Source organism: Prionailurus viverrinus, chromosome X, assembly GCF_022837055.1.
Source record: "Prionailurus viverrinus isolate Anna chromosome X, UM_Priviv_1.0, whole genome shotgun sequence".
Lineage (NCBI taxonomy): Eukaryota > Metazoa > Chordata > Mammalia > Carnivora > Felidae > Prionailurus > Prionailurus viverrinus.
In genome coordinates, this window is record NC_062579.1 from 52150797 (window position 1) to 52168268 (window position 17472).

General features: G+C 47.5%; 1 protein-coding gene across 7 annotated transcripts in view; it reads left to right on the forward strand.

Moving 5' to 3' along the window:
* DLG3 (discs large MAGUK scaffold protein 3) overlaps positions 1-16384 on the forward strand; it is a 57467-nt gene extending 41083 nt beyond the window's left edge. For 3 of the 7 annotated variants that reach the window (XM_047843701.1, XM_047843706.1, XM_047843707.1), the window contains 10 exons: positions 5083-5259; positions 5494-5569; positions 6390-6489; positions 10132-10173; positions 11518-11568; positions 12157-12258; positions 12859-13031; positions 13448-13557; positions 14171-14262; positions 15350-16384. In XM_047843701.1, coding sequence (XP_047699657.1) covers positions 5083-5259; positions 5494-5569; positions 6390-6489; positions 10132-10173; positions 11518-11568; positions 12157-12258; positions 12859-13031; positions 13448-13557; positions 14171-14262; positions 15350-15456 — 1030 coding nt within the window. In that variant the 3' untranslated portion in view covers positions 15457-16384. Of the gene's footprint in view, positions 1-5082; positions 5260-5493; positions 5570-6389; positions 6490-8366; positions 8413-10131; positions 10174-11517; positions 11569-12156; positions 12259-12858; positions 13032-13447; positions 13558-14170; positions 14263-15349 lie in introns of all 7 variants that reach the window. The other 4 variants (XM_047843703.1, XM_047843704.1, XM_047843705.1 and 1 more) reach the window with 2 other exon arrangements.
* The last annotated feature ends 1088 nt before the right edge of the window (positions 16385-17472 follow it).

Here is a 17472-nt window from a genome sequence, read left to right on the forward strand (position 1 = left end):
GGGCTTGAACTCATGACCCTGAGATGAAGAGTCATATGCTCTACCGACTGAGCCATCCAGGTGCCCTTGTTCGCTTTTAATTTTACTTTCCACATGAAAGTTTAGCCTGGTAATGATCAAAAGGCTGAGGCCATGGAGTCAGTCTCACAAGGCCTACTAAGTGGATGCCAGACTCCTTAGCTGGACTGCAGACTGAGTGCCTTGCACTGCAGCCAAATATGGGTGTTGCTGACCCTGCCACACAGCCTTGGTTGCTCGCCTCCAAGTCCTTGCTCACACTGTTCTTTCTAGCCAGACAGGCGTCTCCCTTCTCTCCCTCGAAATCCTGAACCTTCACTGAGGCCCGGTTCAAAAGTCAACCCTTCCTCATAACTTCCCCAAGGTAGGTGTGACCTACACTCTCCCTGAATGCTTTTTTAGGCCTTGGCTTATCCTGCCTCTCGTTACAGCATACTTGGTCAGCACACTCTGTAAGGCCAGGACTTATTTTCTTCTGTGTCTTCCATCCAGAAAGGTATTTTTTAGACATAGCCAAGTGGGGAGTTAGCTTTTGTTTGTTTGTAATGTGACTGTGACTTAGACCTCATGACATTTTTCTGAGATTTAAGAGCCCTGGTGTGAAGTTGCCCACCACACAACTCTAGATGAGGCCCTGTGTGACTTTGGGCCTGGTTTGTGTCATCTCTGAGGAAGTTTTCTAGCTCTTAGTCAAATACAGTCTCAGCAGGAAAACAGAAAAAGTGGATTTAGAGAACATCTCCATTATGGATTCAGAAAACAAATCACCATCACGACAGTGGAAGGACTGGTTAGGGAATTGGGCATCTTTAGCCTGGTAGAGAATACCTCAGAAAGACTTGGGCTCATTAAATGCTAGAATTGGAAAGCAACTTAGAGACCTCTGAGGCTCCGATGTCCTGCAAAGCTCTTTCTTCATTTGTAGTTCTGATTGATAGAAAAGGAAATTCTTGTTAATTCATTTCACATTCTCAACTGAGAATGACATTATAGCTCAGAATTTCAAATTTGATTTCTTTTCTCGTATTTCAAATTCAAATGTGCTGCTGTGTGTTTAACAAAAGCATAGTTTACACTTGATCTCAGCCAAAAGGCCGAGAAGCGATAACAAGATCATAGTTTAAAAACATTGCTTATTCTGTTGTTCAGTGTTCCTCATCCACAAATTCATCAAACAAAATCCAGATAAACTTGGGTACCACTTTTTTTCTTTTTTAAGTTAGGTATCATGCCCATTGTGGAGCCCAATGAGGTTGAGACCCGAGCAGAGATCAAGAGTTGGATGCTTAACCTATACTGAGCCACCCAGGTACCCTTTGGTACCACTTTTTTACTGGAAAATTGCCTTTTTTGCCTTGTTGGCTGGGGAACTTAGAGCCAAACATGTTCCTTATCAGAAGTAAGTGACTCAAGCCAGGTGCTTGGTAAATCAATTTCCCCACTTGCTTTTTTTTTTCCCTTAAGCATCCAGAGGAGGGCCTGATCATATTAGATGCTCAAAAATGCTTGTTTAATTAATGGATGTCCTTAAGAATACAATATTGTATCATCTTTAAAAATACTAGTTTTGGGGCGCCTGGGTGGCTCAGTCGGTTAAGCCTTCAACTTGGGCTCAGGTCATGATCTTGTGTGTTTGTAAGTTTGAGCCCCACGTCGGGCTCTATGCTGACAGCTTGGAGCCTGGAGCCTGTTTCTGATTCTGTGTCTCCCAATCTCTCTGCTCCTCCCCTGTTCACGCTGTGTCTCTCTCTCTCTCTCTCTCTCTCTCTCTCTGTCTCTCTCTCTCTGTCTCTCTCAAAAATAAGCACACATTAAAATTTTTTTTAAATATTAGTTTTGATGAATCGTCAATGAGATGGGAAATATTAATGATACAATTTCAAGTGACAGCTAAAGTTGCCGAATTGTATGTACACAGCATGTTTCCATCTCTGTGAAACCTGTTTTTTGTTTACTTATTACACAGTATTATACAGTATCACAATGGTATGAAGAGTGGTTCTCAGTTATATTAAATGTGATTTTTTTCCTTTTTTAGATTTTATGTTTTACAAAAATTCTATGATAAGCTTATATTAATTAAATAGTTAATGAAATGAATGCATATGAATAGTTTAAAATCTCAAATGTTTACAATAACATATTAAAAAAAATAATCCTTTTCCTGTTCTCTCCTTTTCTGGCTCTCCAAAGTAAAGAAATAGTAAATCTAAGTAGCCCTCTATGTGTTACATAACGGAGCTAAAAGACAGTAGGGTCATAGAAAAATAATCAGATAAAAAAGTATTTCCACCAGGAAGGAAACCATAGAAAAAGCTTATAGGAAAGGAGGGGGTAGTTCTCTGTGGACACTATTTGTACAATGGTGTAAAATTAACTATTATTTACCTCAAAAATGTGATATCAATAAATTAGGAGGGGTGGAAGGATAAGTGAGAGCTATTGCAAACCAATAGGCAATTCCTGAAATGTAAAAAAAAAAAAGTAATCAATAAACAGCAAGAAGAAGCAATTATTTAGAAATGTGTTATAAAAGAAAAAGAAAGAGTTTAAATATTTGAAAGCAGTTTCTTTTTATAGTGTCTTACGTTTTTGAAAGTTAAAGTTTTAAAAGGAACATGTGCCTTTGGTTAAAAACCAAAGCAGACAGTGCCATTCCTGGCGTGCGGTGGCCACTGCTGGCATTCTTGTTGACTTGGATTCCACACTTAGTTTGTTGTTCCTTAGCTTGTGTTATATGTATTTTAATATTGTAAGGTATCGGAAATTCATCTTGGAAGTACACTGGCTTATTGGTTTTATTTCAATCTCAGATGTTTAAAAAATTACCAATAATTGGATTCCTGACATCCAGAAAACATGTTTCTTATATCAGCTTTATCATATGTACTCCACTTCTTAACTGCCGTTGGCACAGGTCAGGGTGGTTCTGTGGGGTGCTCAGATATATATTGGATTGTCCCTGGATTGTAACCAGTAAGCTCTCCCTTCCAGCGTTCTACAACCTCATCCTAATCTCTCCAAATTCATTTTTTTTAATGTTTATTTTTTTCATTTTTGAGAGAGAACACAAGTGGGGGAGGGGCAGAGAGAGGGGGACAGAGGATCTGAAGTAGGCTCTGTGCTGTCAGCGCAGAGCCCTATGTGGGGCTTGAACTCATGCACCTTGAGATCATGACCTGAGCCAAAGTTGGACGCTTAACCGACTGAGCCACCCAGGTGCCCCTCTCCTAATTCATTTTAACATCTTTCCTTCTTCCCCCACCAAAACTAATTTGTGCTTAATCCAAGTTCTGTTCTTTTCCTCACTACATTTGTTTTCACCTGTGAAGCCCAGAGTGACATCTAGTGTTTCTCATTGCCACTTAGAATAAGGTCTTCCCCATGCATGTGTCTGTAGGAACATCTGACAGAATGCCTTCCTTGCTTTAGGAAACTCAGTTTCGAATGCAGTGCAAATGCGTTCAGATTTGATCCTGTCCCACAGAGCTGGGAAAGAACCTCTTGGGCAGAGTGCCTCCTTAATCGGCTGGCCTCAGCCCCTCTCCATATTGCTTCACATGCATAAATTGAGGGAGGTAAAGGGCTCTGTGTCAGAGTTTGAGTATTTTCATTTTCAGATAATCTGATACTGATGTCTTAAGAATTCTGTTTCACAGAGTTTAAAAAGTAGATGGGTATTTCACTCTGCACAGTTTTACTACATTCTGTATTTCATTTGGGCCTGCATGTGGGGAAATAGCGTGTTTTACTTTGCAGCTTCCAGGTGAGCCACAGACCACCACACCGCAGGTAGAAGTCTAAATCTTGGAACCAATTCTGGGAAATCCCCTGGGCTGTGTGTACAAGTAAGGTGTTAAAGAGAATATAAAAAAGAGAGCCTAGATTGCAAGTAGAAAAATACAAACTTCTCACTGAAATCACCCATCCATAGTGACTCTACAAGGAGAGATCCAGTGGATGAGAAAAGTAGACACTTTCAAACACAGGTGAGTTTATTGAGCAGGGAGCTCAGGTGTGAAGTGTCACCTTCACCAGAGCCAAAGTCAGCAGTGGATCCTGAAGGATTTGAGCTTGTAGTTTTGGTTTAAATTTGCCTTCAAAATCCACCCCACTCTGCGATTATCCAATTACATGTGAGGGTGGATTAATGTGCCTAAAGCTCTTTTGATGTGTCACTTCCCTACTCTGAAACCTTCAGGGGCCACTGGATTGGGTAATATTCAAGGCCTTCCAAAATTGGCCCCAGACATTTGTTTCCAACCTCATTTCCTAGGACTTCCAGCTGCAGCCATGCTGGGCTCCTCCTTTTCCTCAAGCCTGGATGGTATAGCTCCCTTCCCACCTTTTCCCACCTTTCCTGTTATCACTTTACTGTGTATGTCCTGCCAGAGGACCTGGCCTCCATCCTAGGTTAGTTAGGTGTGGGATGTAGGTCACATTATTCTTCCTCCCTGAGCCTCCATCCCCCCTCCCCCCATGTAAAAGCAAAAGACTGAACTAGGAGGCTTCTTGGTGGGGTCCTTTTGAACTTTACCATTCTGTGGGTGAGCATCAGCCTTAGATTTTTTCCTTAGTGGCCCCAGGACACAGGGCCCTTTTCTGTGTCCCTGCAGCATTTACCATTTGTTGTTTGAGATGGTTGTTAACATGTTTACGTCCTGCTTTCAACTACTTTTTGAAGAGATGTTTGTAAACTGAGAGAGCCCTTTGGTAGGCTAACTTGTTTCCCTAGGATGTGGGTGAGGGAGAGGACCACTGAGTGTGTTCTACTTTGGACTTCCACCTTGTATCTGGAAGCTTCGAGGAGATGGGACTCATGAAAGATTTTCTTATTTCCCTTCTTGGGAGAGTGGGATGTCTCTTTGAGAAGAGGCACATATCTATAACATCAAGATGGAAAAGAGAATGCAGACTCCTGGAGAATTCCCTTTGGTCTTCTCTGAGGCTGCTGGGTCTGCACTCATTCTTTGGGGTGTTCTCCCTCCACAATCCTTTCAAGACTGCCAGGTTCCTGGCATTTTGGGGTAGGATTGTAACTTCATCTTTTGCTGTGTGTTTCAGGGCCCTGTTTGATTACGATCGAACTCGGGACAGCTGCCTGCCAAGCCAGGGGCTCAGCTTCTCCTATGGTGACATTCTGCATGTCATCAATGCCTCTGATGATGAGTGGTGGCAGGCGAGACTGGTGACCCCACATGGAGAAAGCGAGCAAATCGGTGTGATCCCCAGTAAGAAGAGGTGAGTTGTCATGATCATGAGGCCTTCCCTGCCTTCTTCTTGGTATTGATTTCTTTTTTTTTTCCCCTATTCTACTATAAGTAAGTTGCTTGAGAGCAATGGATGTGCTCTATTATTCCTTTTTAGTAGAGAGTTTGTGCTCAGGATGTGGTTGTGACTCGGTGAGCCAAAAAGTGGCTTCTGAGACCATGCACTGGCAGTAAGTAACAGGACTTCTTTCTGACTCCAAAACAGGGTGGAAAAGAAAGAAAGAGCTCGATTGAAAACTGTGAAGTTCCATGCCAGGACAGGGATGATTGAGTCTAACAGGGTAAGTGGGGATCCCCAAGGAAGTGCAACCAACATTGAAGAGGAGTAAGAAGCTTGGAGTCTGTCCGGTGGATAAGAGAACTGGGGAGCACAACAGAATATCTCTCTTTCAGCAGGCTGGCTCTGTCCTATCAGAATACTGACTGCTTTTCAGAAAGCAGAGCGAGGGCACTCAAACTCTGTGTCCAGTGTATACTCCCTCCCCCTGGGTTACTGGCTCTTGAATATGTGTTGGAGTTTGACTGTCTGGAAGGCTGACTTGTTTGGAACACAAAAAACCACCTGTGGGTATCTCCCCAGCTGCAGACCCTGTCGGAGCTGTGGGGACCCCTAACAGAAGCTGGCCTTGTTGTCCAGTGAGTAAGGTCAGCCTCAGAGCTCCGACCAACCCCTCAGACCAATGAGGCATGAGGGCTCAGTCATTCACCCCTTTTCTTCTGTGAGATTCACAGGCCAAAGAACTTCTGGAGCAGTAGGAGGGAAAAGAGACACGGAGTAGATGCCTCTGTGTGAATGTATCAGTGGCTCCTTAGAGCATGTGTCCAGGAGGCTACCATGACGTTTGTCCTTTAGAAAGTTCCAGTGAGTGCTGTGAGTCTGGATTAGGTAGAAACCTCTAACATCCCTACAACATTTTCCTGTAAACATAATTTTCCTCTTACATCAACTTTTCATTTAATCTCATAGACTCCATTTGTGAGAGATGGTCTTTTATTTAGCTCACCATTGTCTCCATTTTAGTTTTTCTTGCATGCTTTAAAATCCATTGTTCTGTTTTTTTTTCTTCTGTCCTTCCCCTCCATCTTCATGTTCTTTCACAGTCGATCAAAACGAAACGTAAAAAGAGTTTCCGCCTCTCTCGAAAGTTTCCATTTTACAAGAGCAAAGAAAACATGGCCCAGGAGAGCAGCATACAGGAACGTAAGTAGCAGCAGGGTACAGAGAGCAGACTGCCCACAGCCCCGCCCTCTCTTCCTCATTTGCACCTCCCCCTATGAGAAGACAGCGAGAGAGAGAGTGTGTGTGTGTGTACATGTGTGTGCGTGTGCACACGTGCACGCACACGTGACTGTCCATCCATCCATGTGTGCATGCGTGTGCGGGCATACTCTCTCATTTGCAGAGTCAGCGTAGAAATTGGTGTGCAGAGCGAGACACTGGGTCTCTCATCCAGCTGCTCACTCTGAAAGAATGTTGGAGGCTCTAAGGAAGAAATGGTTCCAAGCCTGCCCTAGCAGGAAGTCCCTGGCACTGGTGTTGGGGGTGCCAGGCTGAGCTCTGCCACGGTGGTGATGAGCAATATTCAGCTATAGTGTCAGGTTTGGAAGAATGTTTTTTAAGAGAACCAGGTCTAGGGACACAGTGTTGCTCTCCTGGCTTCTTCCTCTTGTGTTTTCTTTCCCTGAACTTCACTCTTCTATGTTAAGAGAAGAGCTCTCTCTTCCCTAGACACCTGGAGTGGGACCTGCTTCCTGAATTACATGCATGCGCATATGCACCCAGGGTGTCCACACGGCTCCAACAGACTCAGTGTCATCCCAGAATGATCACAGAGCCAGCCTTCAAAATAAATTCCTTCCTGCTCACAGGAATTGACATGGAAGGGGGATTACTTGACATTGTCTAAGTAAAGATTTATTGCAAAACAATAAACAGTAGAAAAGGCCATAACTGAGCTATATAAACTTTTAAGAACCAATTTAATCCTGAGAAGTATTCATGTTCTGCCATATGCCTTGGAAACTAACTGTTCTGACCCTAACCGTAAACACCAGGTCACGCTGGTGAAATATTTCTCATATGGCTCATGGTGAATTGTAAACGTCTCCCCTGCTGCCCCGCAAGGAGGGGCTCTGGGGTCCCGGGCTGTGGGGTCTGGCAGGAGATGGACTAGTTCCAGTTGGGAAGGTCCTTTGTCTAGGCCAGCCTGATTCACAGTCATGGTCTACGTAGGTCATTGCCACCTGGACTGGTAGCTACTAGATCCAAGGGTGCCCTCATCCAAATAGAGGTTAAGTCTCATAATCCTGGCCAGTTCAGTAAGAAGCACTAGGTGCAGTTAGTTCTGCTTGTGAGCAGTAGGAGGCGGTCTGAAGTGAGATCAGTTCACTTCAGTTCACTGGATCAGCCTCAGAACCTCCATGCCAGACCCAGCCTGGGGAGGGTTTGCTGTTGGGTTGCCCAGCTAAGGGTTGGGGTGAGAGTTGAAACTGCCTAGCGCTTATTGTCTAGAAGCTGGGCTCATCCCCTGTGGTCTGTGCAACTCAGGTCAGTGTTGAAGGCCATATCTCACACTGCATGAAGCTTTCCTTGAAGGGTTTGGACAGAGTGACTCAGTATTGGGCAAAAAGCTCCTTGGGATGATGATAATTCTGCTTGCTCTTTTGTGCACCCTTGGAGGGAAATGGTGATTTCAGGGACAGAGCAGAGACCTGGGTTCTGTAGCTACAAATTTAGTCAAATCAGGTACTCTAAGCCTTGGAAAGTCACCAGGCCGGTCCTGTTGGGCTGTAGACTATAGATCACTTCAGAAAGGCCCTCCGGCAGCAAGTTGGACAGCATAAAATACAGGTATCTTATCTGACGTTGGGGCATTCTTTCTGTAGCAGAGTTCTTAACCTCACTATAATTATAGGTCTTCATAGTATTTCATACTTCTGTCACTAATGCTCACCTTGCTCTGTATTCTTCCTTCCCCTTGTCTTTTTTCTCAATTTTCTCTTTTGTCCCCATTTCTTTCCCTCCCTCCCCCACCCCCTCCTTCCCTCCCTCTTTGTCCTTGCTGTCTGTGAAATCAGGACTTCCCTGGGTTAAGTGACGATTATTATGGAGCAAAGAACCTGAGTAAGTCAAACTTACACACCACTAACTCTATTTCTGGCATGAGTGGAGGTGCTGGGGATGGGGGTATAGGGAATGTGGGTGAGGGCAAAGGGTGAGGGGAGGACAGTGTTGAGAGAACTCATACCACAGCAGGAAGAAGAACAAGTGGCTCTGAGTGTCACACTTTTGCTCTGGATCCCTGGTACCCTAATAAAAGCCTGTCACTCATGTCTGTGTTTTCCTTTTGTACCTTGAAGGAGTGGGGAGCCATCTTGGCTCCCCACCTTAGAAACAAGGTGGGCAAGAAGTACTTCTTCAGGGGTGACCACTCAGCTCATCTAGCCTATTGTTGAGGTGAGGGGTGCCTGCTGGTTGGATTCTTCTCCTAGTGACACAACATTAAAGAATTGGGCTTAGGAATGAGGTGTTTCAGTCTCTCTGAGGGCAAGAGTACTATGGAGCCCTTTACCCAACATGCATCTGGGACATCCCAGCAGGTTCTAGGGGCCTCAGCAAACAGCTGTGGGCTGGCTTTCCATGGAGCATCTCTAAGGGGCTGAGCTGGGGGGCAGGTGTCAGTAGCATTTATGGACCATATATATCTAATGCCTTAGCTTGGGAAAACTCTGACCTCTCCCATCTGGAAGATAATTCTGGAGTTGAAAATGAAGGAACCTAGATGGCAGGACCTTAGCGTCCCCTCTGTGCACAGAGGGGTGCGTACACATGGCTCTGCCGGGCAGGTTCCATCCAGGTATACTCTCCTTCAATAAGTAATAAAGTCACGAAGGCAAAGGAGCTTCCTCAGGGGATTGCTCAGGAACTAGCCTTGGGGGCCACCACAGCCAGTCCTTCCTATGGGGGCCACAGCATATCACAGTCTGGAACAGTGTCATCTTGGCTGAAACGAGCAGTGTCTCTGTCCATAGTTTGTTGTATCTGTGTCCCATCTTCATTTGCCTGTTGTCTTGGGAGCAGTGGGCTCTGTTTGGGCCACACTGTGCCTTGTGCCTCCTTTGAGCGTGGCTGCTCTGCCCACACTCAGATGTGGGCAAGTCCTGGTGGTCCGAGGCAGGAGGGTTGCCGTGGCCTCCATATGTTCTTTGTTGTCTCTGTGTTTTGACATGTCTGTCTTCTTGTGGCTGGAGGAGCATCATCCCTCACCATTGAGGCCAAGCTAGGAGGAGGAAACTAGACAGTGGTGCCAGGAGGGCTCTTGGTGCCACCGAATGGTCAGAGCATTGTTCCCTGGTGACAGCTCAACTTAGCCAGTGCCTAGCCTCTTATTTCTGGAGCACTGCACAGTTCTGTACACTTCAGGGGCTCTGTCTGGGCAGGAAATTCAAGAGCAACCTGGTCCCTGGACTTCTCTTTGCTGCTGTCCCTGCCTTGCCTTTCCTATTGTTAGCTTTGGGAGATGTGTTTTGAGATAGGATTTGGAAACCACCCAAGTCAGTTCTTTTGATTCAGACGAAGAAGATGCTGCCAAAGAACGGAAGGCTTGTAGTGTCCAGGGAGGGACTTGGCAGACTGAGAGGGCTCTGGGGACAAGTGCAAGATGGTCAGGGGCTCTGGATTGGAGCTGTGCCTCCCAGTTGGTAGCCCGGATGTGGCAGGCCTCTTGTGGCCTGACTTGGTTGGCAGCTCAGAGTCTTGCTCCTGGAGCATTTGAGTTTTGTGCCACGTGTGACCTCTCAGTGGTGTGTTCTGAATCGGAGTCTCTTTCTTGTTGGCTTGCAGAGGGAGTGACATCCAACACCAGTGACAGCGAAAGCAGTTCCAGTAAGTGTGTGTCGCTCTCCCTCATGTCGTGTAGCTCCACCACGTGTCCTGGCCATCATCCTCATTCCGGCATTGCATGGCTGCCGTTTCTGTTCAGAGGCTACTGCTTCTTTTAGTCATGTACACTTTGAGATCCTGGAAATGCTGTGGCCATTTTGTCCTTATGGGGTGGGGTTCGGGCCATGAATTAAAGGAGAGTATAAGCCCTGCACTTCTGGCCAGGACCTGACTGAAAGCTGTCCCTGGGGCCCTGGGAAGGGTGAGCTGCCAGTAAGTCAATCCCTGCCACGGGCCTCACGGGCTATAAATGCTGCCAGTTTTACACATGGGTTTGGAGACCAAAAGGCAAATGGCTCCCATGGGATATTGTCCTGAATTGCCTTTCCAGGTCTCTAGGATTTCCTGGGTTAAGGCTCGGTGTCCTTGTCTTTTTTTTCCTGACTTAAATGATCCAGGAACTGCCTAGTTTTCCTTCAGAGATCCTATGACCAAGCCAGAGAAGCCACAGTTGAAACCCTATGACCTTTGAGAGCACTGGCCTCTTGGGAGCTGTGGCGAGAGGGCCTTGTACAGTCTGCCCACGAGTCTTAGGCTCAGAGGAAGCCCGTGAGCAAGCATCCCAGGGCCTGATGCAGATGTTGCTGCCTTCCCCAGCACTGCCACCAGCCACCTAGGGACCTCTGGGCACCCAGCACCAAGTGGCTTGGTGACTGTTTTAGGAAAAGCTTGTCACTGCTGGATATACAGAGCTCTACCATGAGGAGAGAACAGGGCTCAGCATTGCTCTAAAGGGCGCTGGGGACCTTAGCCCAGCCTTGAGCCACTTGTCTGGATGTTTGTCCCAGTGTAGGGGGGAGGGAGAGGTAAACCGTTAAAAGGGCAAAGTTAGGCTGCAGCTTTGGGGGCCTGCGTGAGTGCCCTGATTCCCCTGCCTGCAAATTATGGGATGTGGGTAGTGTTTCTTGACCTGTTGAAGCTTCCTCATAATCCTTACCAGAGCAAGAGGGTAACTGAGCACTGAGGGTAACTGTGACCTCTAAGGACAGTTCCTGAGAAATTGGGGTGGGTTTGGGTGGAGGCTTCCTGGCTGGCGGGTCGTGTCCCTTTGGTCAGCTATATTTTGCTGAACAAGAGGACTCCTGATTCCTGTCCCAGGGGTGGTGAAGGGCTTCCCGTCCTTTCTTGTTGGTGGGAAGCAGACAGGCCCACAGGGCAGGTGTTAGCAAGTACTGCCTGACCAGGCTGTTTTCTGGCAGAGGTGGGGGTGGGGTGAATGTTGTAGGGGGACCAGGACACAGGGAGGCAGATTATAAAGTGCTAACATGTCTCCCTGTTTTGTTGCAGAAGGACAAGAGGACGCAATTTTGTCATATGAGCCAGTGACGCGGCAAGAAAGTAAGCCCCCTTCTGAGAGTCTTGCCTTCAAGCTAGTGTCATGGTCGTGGGCCAGCACAGCGGTTGGAGTATGAAGGCATGGCTCGTTGCACATCCAGCCCCTGGGCACCTCCTTCTCTTCGACAACTTTCTATCATTCATAGAGAAGGGGGAAAGGAAACCCAGTGTGCACCCCTTGCCATACCTTTGTTGCTGCCCTGGGTGCCTTCCAGAAGATAGGGCAGGTTTGCAAAGATGGCAAAAGTCAATTTTGGTGGGCGTGACCATTGCCAAAAGAAAGGTTCTGGTCCCTCCCTCCAATGGCTCCTCTGAGAAAACCTTGCCTAGCTGCGGGTGCCCATGCAGAGATTTCTCCTGAATCTGCTGGGAGGGGAGATGTTTCTGACTTCAGACTTGCCTTGGCCTTAGATATTTTCAAATTAAAGGCTCTTTGATGTCTTTGTAGTTAAAAGCTAGAGAATGGGCTGCATACACTCTGCTCTGTCTGACTGGCGGCTCCAGAGCCTAGGTGTTCTAGGCAGACTTGGAGGTAGAATAGGCTGTCTGGTGGGAGGCCTCACTCACTGCCTCCATGCTCTGTCTCTCCAGTTCACTATGCAAGGCCTGTGATCATCCTGGGCCCAATGAAGGACAGAGTGAACGATGACCTGATCTCAGAGTTCCCGCATAAATTTGGATCCTGTGTGCCACGTAAGAGCCCAGGAGGGTTTTGGGAGTGAGGCATCAGTGCCCAGGGAACTATTGCTCTGATGTTTTATGGAAAGGGTCTGGGGCCAGGTTCTAGGGTTCTCTGGGTACAGGGTATATCTAACACTCTGGAAGAGATTAGGTAGCAATAGATCCCCACAAAGCTCATGGGGTTGGGAGGCCTAAGACATCAGTCTGGCCTGCTTCCTTCCTTGGAGAGAAGTTTGAATGGCAATGGTCAGGAAGGATTGGACTAATGGCGGGGGGCGGGCAGCCCGAGTGGTGTTGACATGGCCTGGTGGGCAGCTTGTTAGGTTTGTTGGTTCCCATACCACATTAGGCATCTTCTGCCAGGTTTTGGCCCAGGAAACCGCACCTTTCTGGTCCAGTTTAAGCTAAAGCAAATAGCTCCCTGTGTGTGAGACCTGGTAATTATAAGAGAAGTAGACAAGACAAACTTCTTTTCAGCTGCTTCCCCCCTCACCCCACCACTCATCTGGAAAAGAGTAGCCCCGGGACCCAGGTAGAGAAGAACAGGTCATCTCTTTGGGCCTGGGGTAGGTCATTGTCCTCAACCACACAGCATTTCTTCTCTTCCTTCAGATACTACTCGGCCTCGGCGTGATAATGAGGTGGATGGACAAGACTACCACTTTGTGGTCTCCCGAGAACAAATGGAGAAGGATATTCAGGACAACAAGTTCATCGAAGCAGGCCAATTCAATGATAATCTCTATGGGACCAGCATCCAGTCGGTGCGGGCAGTTGCAGAGAGGGTAAGAGGAGAGGAGATGGCCCTGCTAAATATAACCCTCAAAGGAAAAACAGAAAAGTTCCTGCTGACTCTCCGTTAGGATCCTCCTCCTCCTGGCACAGGGCCAACCAGAGGCGTGTCGGCTCTGTGTGTTCCCAGCCGCCAGAAGGAGGTGGCTGGCTGTCTCCTCCATGCAGCTCACCCCAGCGTGTCCCCCACATGAATAGGGACCCTTCTGCAGATGTGGCCTTTTCTGGGGGTAGGAGAAAAAGGTGGAACCTGGGTGCCTCAGGGGTAGAATCTTCTAGGCCTCTCTGGGTGGCCCCAGGTTCCTCCTCCTGCCCCCCCCCCCCAGGCAGATGTTTGGGTTGCCACCCGGTAAGTGCTTGGGACTGGGTAGACAGGGACTACCTTGAGAACAAGTCTTTGCCTTTTCAGGGCAAGCACTGCATCTTAGATGTTTCCGGCAATGCAATCAAGAGGCTGCAGCAAGCACAACTTTATCCCATTGCCATTTTCATCAAGCCCAAGTCCATCGAAGCACTTATGTAAGTATTTGCTGAGACTCAGACACTTCCAGCTAGGAGAGGGCCCTAGAAAGGAACAAGAAAATAAACTGTTTTGTTGGGCAGGGGTGAGCCCCAGTGGAAGGTCAAAGGAAAGTCTGTACCCCATCTCTGGTCACTGAAGGCTCCTTCTGATTTGAGTGCCCGTGCATGTATTCCCGGTTGTGCATTTACTTACTTACTATTTATTTATTTATGTATTTATTTATTTAATTTAAAGTTTACTTATTGATTTTGAGAGAGAGGAGAGAGAACACAGGCAAGGGAATGGCAGAGAGAGATGGAAAGAGAGAGAATCCCAGGCAGGCTCTGCACCATCAGTGCAGAGCCCAACATGGGGCTCAATCCCACGAACCGTGAGCTTGTGACCTGAGCCGAAATCCAGAGTCAGACCCTTAACCGAGTCAGCAGCCCAGGCGCCCCATCCTGGTTGTGCTCTTAAACCTGGAAGGTTTGTGGAAGATGTTTAGCTATGGGCCACTGCTGCTCTCAGAGAGCAGCTGAGTAGCTTTTCAAGGAGCCTGGAGCAACCCTTTATGTCAATCAAAACGTAGAATCCAGTTTGTTAACCATTTTTCTTCTGTGTCTGTGGCAGGGAAATGAACCGACGGCAGACATACGAACAAGCAAATAAGATCTATGACAAAGCCATGAAACTGGAGCAGGAGTTTGGAGAATACTTCACAGGTAAGAGTTCCTGCTGCCCGGCTTGGGTAACATGGGACAAGCCAGTCGCCTATTCTGGAAGTGTCTCCAAGAGGCTTAGATACTCGACACAGACTTTCTGGATGCTTTCGAGGTCACACCTTTTGAAAATACTCAGGTGCCTCCCATCCAGCTGGAGGATAATCATTTTTCAGTATCAACCACCACCACCCAGCTGCTTTAGATCATTTTGTTCATCCTATCTTCGTGTCCCTGCCACATCTAAGGCTCCCTGTGTCACTTTGCTTCCTTCCCAACTTGTCCCCTCCCTGATCCAATACTCAGTTTTGCACGTTGTAGGTGCTGAATATATGTTTGTTGATGATGTTGGTTCCTCTGTGTGGTATTCAAGTTGTCTGGCAGCATGTGTGTGTGTGTGTACCTGCTCACCTATCCCGGAAGGTCAGTTCCTAAAAGGTTGTGACGGTTTCTGTGTCCCATGTTGCTTACCTTTAAAGGACAGTGCCCTATGTGTGCAGGTTGATGCTAAGTAAACCCCTGCTGGTGGTGCCACCAGGTTAAGTAGGGAAAGTATGCATGGCCATACTTCTCAGACCTGGGCTTTTGGAGCTCCCTTTACCATTATGTGCCTGTCCTTCCTCATGTGCTGGGCTGGCCTCTGGCATGGAGCAGGTATGACAGCCCCAGGAGCACTGCCTCTTGCTGAAAACTGTTTCTTTCAGTTTTTTCTTTGGATAACTGAGATTTTCCTAGTCTTCTGCTAAGGCTGTTGAGAATGACCTGCTGCTGGCCTGACGGCAGCTAAGAGCAACATGAGCCACAAGGTCTGGCATCTAATGGATGCTCAGTAAACGTTTTTTAAGCGATACATGTTCCTCTTCATTGCTGCTTAGTCTCACTGTCTCAGCAAGTTGACATTAAGCCCTGGGCTTGGAGCACCTGCCAGTTTCCCTCGCTGCCCTGGGCTCACAGGCTGGTGAGACTGGCGCCCGCATCCACGTGGGCATCTCTGCTGGACTGAGCTGTAGGGTGGCGGGGTCAGGCTAGATTGCCGGGTTGGGGGGTGCTGTGGAGCACATTAATAATTTTGTTTTCCTCTTCACTGTAGCCATTGTACAGGGTGACTCACTGGAAGAGATTTATAACAAAATCAAACAGATCATTGAGGACCAGTCTGGGCACTACATTTGGGTCCCATCCCCTGAAAAACTCTGAAGAATCCCCACCAAGCACTCTCTTGTGAACAGAAGACATCAAGTCCCTCTTCCCTCCTCCCTCTTCAGTCCTGTCCCCACCAGGAGAACAAATGACTACTGTTCTTGTCCCCTTTTTTAGATATGTCCCAAAAATTGAGTTTTCTAGTCCTGTTCTGTTTTTTTAAATTTTCGTTTGATTTTAGTTTACTTTTTGGGATGATGCCATCTCACTTCATCATGTGACTGTGCCCATTCCTGCATGGACCTTTCCCAAGCGCTAGCGCAGGTGCAAATCCATCAGAGTCATTGTTTTCATAAGAACCAAGCAGAAGCGAAGAGAAGAGAAGAGGACCTGCCAGAAAGATAGGCTCTGGACAGCTGCACGGCTTGTGAGGCGAGCTCAGTGCGCCGCGTGCTGAGATGCCCCGGGCATTTCTGCCTGTCGTGCTGCTGTCACGCGGCGCTGAACAGTGTAACGTATGGTGACAGAAAGTATCTTATTTATATATAGATATATATATGTAATTTATATAAAATATATAGAAATTATTATATATATATATATTATACACTCTCATATAATATATATATATTCACTCACATTTGGACTAGAAAATCTATGGAGACTTCATCAATGGTACTGTGTTATTAGAGAAATGCTTTAATTTTCATAATCCAATCAGATGGCATCTTATATCCCAACTGGTTGGGGAGGGATCGAAAGCGGTAGTAAGTGCTGTACCAAGGGCACTCGCATATGGTCATTCTCTTGAAAGTGGAGGTTTGCTCTAGGACTGGTCGTGAGCGGGGCTTGTGCCTGGGGGGCGAGAGGGTTGGAGACTTGACCCAAAGGCGCTGCTGCCCTCGAGGTGCGGTCAGTCCTGTGTGTGGACAGAGAGAGAATGGCTAACGATGCTCCATATTAAATTGCCTATTGTTTTCTGCCACCTGATGTGTCTGCATGAGAGGTTTCCTTTTTGTTCATTTTTAAGCTGCTGTTAAACCAAAACCATGTTGTGCTACCGTGTCAGCCTTTTCATTATTCCAAATTTTACTTTTACTATTTAAGTGAATGCGTAGAATCCAATTTGACCGTGTTTTAAAGGCTCATGATGTGGAGGAGCCGGGCCTTGTGATAGAGTAGGTGACCTGGGCTCTGCCGTCCAGTCAGCAGGGGGGAAGTGGGGGCTGCTGAGAAGTGGGAGCTGGGGCTCTGTGTTGCGATGTGTCCCTTTCTTTACTCATGCACCCGGGACGCACTGGACTCCACTAAGACCCCTTCGTGCCCCCCCCCCCAACAGGGACGGGGTGTCACTTGCCTTCCAGTTCTGTGCTGGGATCATGGGACAGCACTGGGCTTGGCCAGCCACGTAACAAGGAGTTTGATTTGGGTTTTGTTCACAGCTGCTTCATATGCCCTACCCTTGCGCCCTCACCAACAGCTGGTAGCTTACTATTTCCTCAAGAAAGTAGACTTTAAGGCTGTCAGTTTGACCTGTAGAGCTGAGAGTCACTCACTGGCGAGACATGAAACCTTGTTGGTTTTCCCCAGAGTCAGAAGGCAGTGACTGTGGTCAAAGGAGTTTTTCCCTGACCACAAGAGCAGGTGGCAGGTGCGGCTCGGGCCCTGCCCCTCCGTGCCCTTTGGAAGCCACCAAGCCTCTCTCGCCCCCACAATGGAGGCATCATGCAGGGGAGGAAGGGGTGGACATGCTTGGCCCCAGGGGTGAGTCTTTTGTTTCCTAGCCCACTGGGTTGTGACCAGTGCAGATGATGCCACGTTGAAGACGCTTTGAGCACCACCAGCCAAACATAGGAAATCTGTTAACAGTCCTCCTACCAGCATAATGAGGCCAACTGTAAAGTGTGGGGTCCAGACCGAGGGTAAAGAAAGGGCAGCAGCTTTACCTGGGCAGTTCACTGGATTGAAGGCAAAGAGGGATAAGGCAATGGCCGATGGTGACTCTGGTGAGGAGGGGGGTGAGCAGGGAGTGTTGATTTCTCCAGTGTTAACTGATGTACTCTGAGTGGTGCT